The 6,413-nt window shown below is 41.4% G+C and overlaps 1 protein-coding gene across 2 annotated transcripts in view; it reads right to left on the bottom strand.

Annotated features, from left to right (window-relative positions):
* Positions 1-976: 976 nt before the first annotated feature.
* Positions 977-6,413, bottom strand: part of LOC139452057 (C-terminal-binding protein-like) — a 37,168-nt gene continuing 31,731 nt past the window's right edge. For both annotated transcript variants that reach the window (XM_071233357.1, XM_071233358.1), the window contains exons 9-11: positions 5,064-5,192; positions 4,297-4,476; positions 977-3,335 (exon numbers count right to left, since the gene is read on the bottom strand). In XM_071233357.1, the coding sequence (XP_071089458.1) occupies positions 3,103-3,335; positions 4,297-4,476; positions 5,064-5,192 (542 nt within the window). In that variant the 3' untranslated portion in view covers positions 977-3,102. The remainder of the gene's footprint in view (positions 3,336-4,296; positions 4,477-5,063; positions 5,193-6,413) is intronic.

Below are 6,413 nucleotides of genomic sequence, written 5' to 3'. Positions count from 1 at the left end.
TGTAGGATGTGGGAAACTCCAGCAATGACGGGGGAATCTGACGAGGGGGTAGTCGACCACTCGCACAGCCAGGTACCTTCACGTACCCGTGTAGGATGTGGGAAACTCCAGCAATGACAGGGGAATCTGACGAGGGGGTAGTCGACCACTCGCACAGCCGGGTACCTTCACGTACCTGTGTAGACGGATGGCACCTACTCATTGATCCACCAAGCACGAGGGTTGGATCCCACCCTCTTAATGCAGGATCTAATAGTACCATGTTCTCAGATTTAGAAGTTAGTTTCATAAACAGACCAGAGGTTACCTAAAACTAGCCAGATCAGTTTATAGCAAAACTGTCTAAAATATAACTTTTTGTAAATTGATACGTATGGATGTGCCTACCCATGTGAGTGAACCATAACACCCCTAAAGACCTATCTGTTTGTTTCGGAAGATTGTTCTAAGCATGACATACATATTTCCATTTGAAGACCGCACACATTTATTCCTACCAGAAGAATGTCTGAAGATATCATGTCTCAGCTGAGTTTGTACCTTACCCATTGTGTTAGGATACGGGACACAGAGCCATCTTTATCCCCACCTACAATATTTCAACAGTATGTCACACCTCAATCCATTTGCAACACACTGCCTAAAAAACGCAATTTGAATGCCATTCTTGGAGACTATTTCTTTCACAAGACACAGCCCACAATCATTTCTAATTTGTAAGGGGCATTTCTTGGCACACAAAGGCAGCCTGCCTAGTCACTCAGAGATCAACAAAGAAATAGACCAATTTGTAGAAAATTTTATTGTCTTTATTCATAAAATTATATTGGAAGATCAGATCAGATATACTGGCATTTTCCGAATTTTATCTACATTTGTTTCTAGTCTACAGCTACTGAGATAGGTCTATAAGCTTAATGAATCGTAGACAATGCAATTAAGCATTATACTGACATGGGACAACAAACTCTCGAGAAAAAAAACACAGCTTTATTTTCCTAAGTTATTTGCATTTGCTGGAAGCTGTTGGACAATCCAAATTCAACCAACAAAATGCATACAAATTTCAAAAAATAATTTCCCCATTTTGATGCAGGAGTTTCAAAATTCATTAACTGCATTAAAAAAATACTAACACTTTGTAAAAAATTCTCATACTTCAATTTAATTTCCATTTATTTTTTTTCTAATGTAAACATAAAATACATGGACACAGGCACGTGTTGATCAGGAAATATGAACGGTTCAATCCTAGGGTTTCCGAAAATACTACAAGGAATTAGAGGAACTAAAAATATGCCAATGGAATTAATTCTTCAAGAAAATGTGTCCCAGGTTTAAAGTAAGACAAGCACATACAGCCGCTACGAGGGGTGGCCGCCAGGAGCAGCGCCCTCTATGCATAGTCCTCATCTTCCATGAATACTTACAAAACATTATCAAACATTTCAATTTCAACAAAACATATCAAGCACCGACCGCAGTTACTGTTTTGAAAGTTGTATAAAAGAAAACATGCATGTCGGTTGTATTAAAGATGACGAGAGAGAAAAACAGTGTCTATCCATGTAGACATCCAGTAGAACTGCACACAAAGTAATTGGTCAATAAGGATGAGGATGAATCGAATGCACCATTGCCTGAGCGTCTCCACGTTATCATCCCAACCGCTTTTACATCGTGTTGAGCGTCCACCTTATTCCTACACCACATCCCGGCACAAACCTCTCTCAGAGCAGAATGATCTAAGTACATCAAGTGAATGTAGGTCCTTCGAGTGGGGAAGTGTCGCCACAAAGCAATCAATGCTGATTGTCAGAAAGCTTTTTGGATTAAAAGCCATGTGGGAAATCGCCAGTGCTAATGGATGAACATAATTATGATTGAATAATGAAATACATTGCAAAATGCAGTAATAATGTTTCTTTCTCACAGATGCTAAAATCTCTCCCATTATGAAGTGAAGAAATGCAACAAATGAAGTTACGTCTGTCAAAAATACTGCCTTCCTCTGTTTCAAATCTGTAAGAAAGCTTGGTAATGACCATATATCAAAAAATAATTGTATTCAAGTGAACAAGTTCATTTGCAGAAGTTCATCTGAATCCATCTTTGATCCGACCTCCACAAAGATGAAATCACCTTTGATATATGCAAAGTTACTACTACACCTGCGTCGACACTACACACGTTCAGGTAGGTGGAAATTTGGGTGAACATACGAGAAGTGCAAAGTTGCTATCTTTGGCTTAAAAACTTTCTTTGACAAAATGCGAGTAAAAATTCATGATGATGAAATCCTGAACACCTACCCACCATCATGGCGTCCTCATTACACAGACAAGATACATAAGTAGTGACCATGCTACACCTCAATTGTAATATCTTAAAATACAAAATCTAGCCATCCTTGAAGGAAGGTGTTTGCTGTCGATATTACTTATGTATAATGTCTGACCTAAGCTGCTTTGCACATGAAATGACACCTAGAAGCCAACTGGCTTGAAACCTTGGAGGCCACGATCATGAAAATATTCCATGTCCAATACACTCAACACAATTTTTCGGACGTGATTCTTGACGACAATACGAAGCTTCACACTCTGGTCTTCTAGACAGGTCGTTTCCAAACCTTTGAAGCAACTACACACAAATCCTACATGATTTTATCAATTAGATTTTAAAATCAGTTAAGTTGTCAAATTGCCTTTTGTTTAAACAGACACAAATCTCTACATTCTAAAGTTTCGGGTAGAAAAGACAATTGCTCTTAGCAACTCTAGGAGTCTGGTTTTGCACGTGGCTGAGATTGCGTCTGTTGCCATGGTAACACAATGGCCACCATTCTTCGCTCCTCTGAATTGTTCAATTTCAGTTCCTGCACCATCAGCTCTCTCAAGACGCAGTAATGATCTCGGCTGCTTCTCTCATCTCAAATTCCCTCATTTGTCAGGGCCTGATCCAAGAATAAAAGTAACAGCATAACCTATTTCCTTTTGAGCTCAACTTCTGAAAATCCAGCTTGGTTGTTCCACAAATGAACCCTTCCTGGTGCGGTCAAGCACTTTAGTTTAGTTTACAGCACAATTTGTAAAAATAGGGTTAATGGACGACCTCGGAGCTTTCTGCTTTGGCCATGTGATTGCCTGCTTCAGCCAGAGTGCTGTGAGCAGTCGTGTGGGCGGTACTTAGTGGGACGACGGAGTGGGTGTCGGTTGTCGAGTGGACACCCATGGCTGCAGCGGCGGCAGCTGGGTTAAATGCAGGGTAGCCAGCACCGTTCATACTGTCAGGGTAACCGGTGGGGGGGAAAGGGTAGCGGACACTACCAGGATCTGAAACCAAACAAAGGTTATTGTAATAACATCATACTGGGTTAAGTAACCGCTTTGTCATAAGAGGCAACTAACAGGATCAGATGGTCAGCCTTGCCGACTTGGTTGATACATGTCATCATATATCCAATTGACGTAGATCGATGCTCATGAAGTCAATTATTGATTGGATTGTCTGGTCCAGACGTGATTATTTACAGACCACTGTCATAGAGCTGAAATATTGCAGAGTGCGGCAAGCTAACAAAACCAACCGCATGTGTCCTTTATGCAAATGAGCTGAGAGTGCACGTAAGAAAGTCACATGGGTGAGTATGTTGAGTATGTTCTTACACAGCTTTCAGCAATATTCCAGCAATATCACGGTGAGGGACACCAGAAAAGGGCTTCACACATTGTAGCATGTGGGGAATCCAACTCAGATCTTCGACCTGACACTAGGCTACCCAACCGCCCCTCACTACAATCAATCTAATAATAGACACACAAAGTAGCATGCACAGTGAATGTCACTGTCAATGTTCGATCTTCTTTACTCCAGTTTTGTTTTAAACAAAAAGTCAGTGTCATACAAGATCATATGATCCTTATTCAGTTGCCTCTCATGAGTTGAGGTGAGGTAAAATGGGGTTTAAAATGACGTGACATGACATACGTGTGCATTCGCTTTAACATGAATAATCCACTCAGACACAGCATACCAACTCTTGTACCAGTACTTGTATTAGCCCCTTGTGCCAAGAGCCAGGCAGGGAAACAACAAGTAACATCTTTTAACATTGTCTGCTATGACGCAGCTGGGTATCCAACCCCGGGCCTTCCTCTCTCCAGGTGGACACTAGACCATGGAGGCGGTCGTTGTGTCACATGACAGTTCACAGAACCTATTGTGGTTACACTGGGAAGGACTCACTCTAACAGTCACGCTACTTTCAAGGTGTCTGGGGTGGGGAAGACTCACTGGGTGTGGGTGTGAAATACTCCTTGTTTACACAGTTCCTTAAGCTATCCGGTATTCGACCTAGGATAGCTCTCCTGATCTCGCCCGCTGCCATCTCCCTGAGCTCGGTCACACTTTGTTCGCTGTAGAATGAAGCGTGGGGAGTGCAGATGAGGTTCGGGGCATCCTTCAGAGGGCCACCTGGGGACAAAGGGGGGTAACTCTGTCAGATTCAACATGGTGGCAATGGAAGCATATTGGTAAAACAAACCTTAGTTAGCGTTCATCGTGCACTCTAGCTGCTGAAAAGGATGCAGAGAGAAGTTTCCCAACAAAACAAAACCTACTCAAGTGTAAAACAGCCAATTTGTTCATATGACTGGTCAATCTGTTGTGGCTGGTTGGTATTGCAACACACAGCCTTCCAATTGTGGGTGTCCTCTAACTTTCTTGATAAAAATAATGTCATATCTTGTATGTCACAATATCATGTGGCCTGGTAGGTGTCCCATATGAGTTAATGCTGCTTTGAATAGAATACTACTGAACAGAAGTTAAAGAACGTCCTATTTTTCCATGAGTGACTAAAGTTAATCTGTCATGGTCGCAAAACATGATCAAAACTTGATGTTAAGAAGTGCTCAGATCATGCAGTTTCAGATCAGCTCCTATGTCCATATTCTTTCTTAACACCAAATTGTGTTGTTTTTTTAATCCAAGGGGTAAAACTTTTATCTACAAACCGAACAATTCATTTAACAGAAGTAAACCAAATCCCTTCAACTCACTTAGGGAATTTAACGGTTCATTTTCATGAACATCAAGTGCACATGCACGTATCCTCCCATCCTTCAATGCCGAGGCTAGAGCATGCTCGTCTACAAGTCCTCCGCGAGCTGTGTTGATGAGAAATGCACCTGCAACATACCAAAGTCACACAATATACCACCTGCTGAATCCCAGACACACTATACAGTTAAACACCATGTACATCACACAATATACCACCTGCTGAATCCCAGACACACTATACAGTTAAACACCATGTACAAATACCATCTGGAAAATACTACAGTGCACACTTACAGTCATACTAACAATCAATTCCTCAAACTTGAAAGGTTTCTCGGTGCTAGAACAAAACTCTTTTTTAGAAGTTTTCCATGATACCATTATCACAAAGCCAATGGATTAGAACTGGTTTGTTTGTTTGTTTGTTGTTTAACGCCGCACTCAGCAATATTCCAGCTATGTGACGGCAGTCTGTAAAATAATTGAGTCTGGACCAGGCAATCCAGTGATTGACATCATGAGCATGGATACACACAATTGGGATCGATGACATGTATCAACCAAGTCAGCGAGCCTGACCACCCGATCCCGTTAGTCGCCTTTACGACAAGCATAGTCACATTTTGAGGCAAGTATGGGTTGCTGAAGACCTATTCTAATCTTCACGGGTCAGAATTGGTGTGCAAGATTCTGCCACCAACACTGGATATAGCAAGGGGGCCAACCATCAGCAGATTATGTTCATGTTGACCAGTGATGAGTGAGTGAGTGAGTGAGTGAGTGGGTGGGTGAGTGAGTGAGTGAGTGAGTGAGTGAGTGAGTGAGTGAGTGAGTGAGTGAGTGAGTGAGTGAGTGAGTAAGTGAGTGAGTGGGTGCCACTTTTAAAAGTATTTCAGCTAAATGTTGGATGAAAGCCTGAATTGATGCAAATCTCAAGAGTTTTACCACTTCAGTGAAAACCACAAGCACTGACAAACACATATTCTAACTTGTGTCATATTTGGCAAAATGGACAGAAAATCAAATTAAGTAGTTCTGGGTATTTAGCCATGAGATAATCAAACACAAGGATGTTGTATGGGTTTGAATCTCATTCGATGTGTTTTGGAGATGCACGTGCCCAAAAACACATCTTTTCTGATCCCAAGTTGATTCTGCGTTTACAATAATGTGTTTCAGTATATGTGCACAAAGTTGTTATACAACTGGATTTTGTTTCATTTTTTGATCAAGCAACTCAAAAATAATTGGGTACTTGAGACTGATTTTGCGTATTTTACACAAATACGAGCAGATCTGGAGCACTGCCCTGTATGTCTGTAACCCCGCAATTTGTCTACTGAGGA

This window comes from Haliotis cracherodii, unplaced genomic scaffold (genome assembly GCF_022045235.1).
Source record: "Haliotis cracherodii isolate W230 unplaced genomic scaffold, xgHalCrac1.p SCAF_9, whole genome shotgun sequence".
NCBI classification, from domain to species: Eukaryota; Metazoa; Mollusca; class Gastropoda; order Lepetellida; family Haliotidae; genus Haliotis; species Haliotis cracherodii.
Note: the sequence above shows the minus strand (reverse complement) of the source record. Positions and strands in the feature narration are given on the sequence as shown.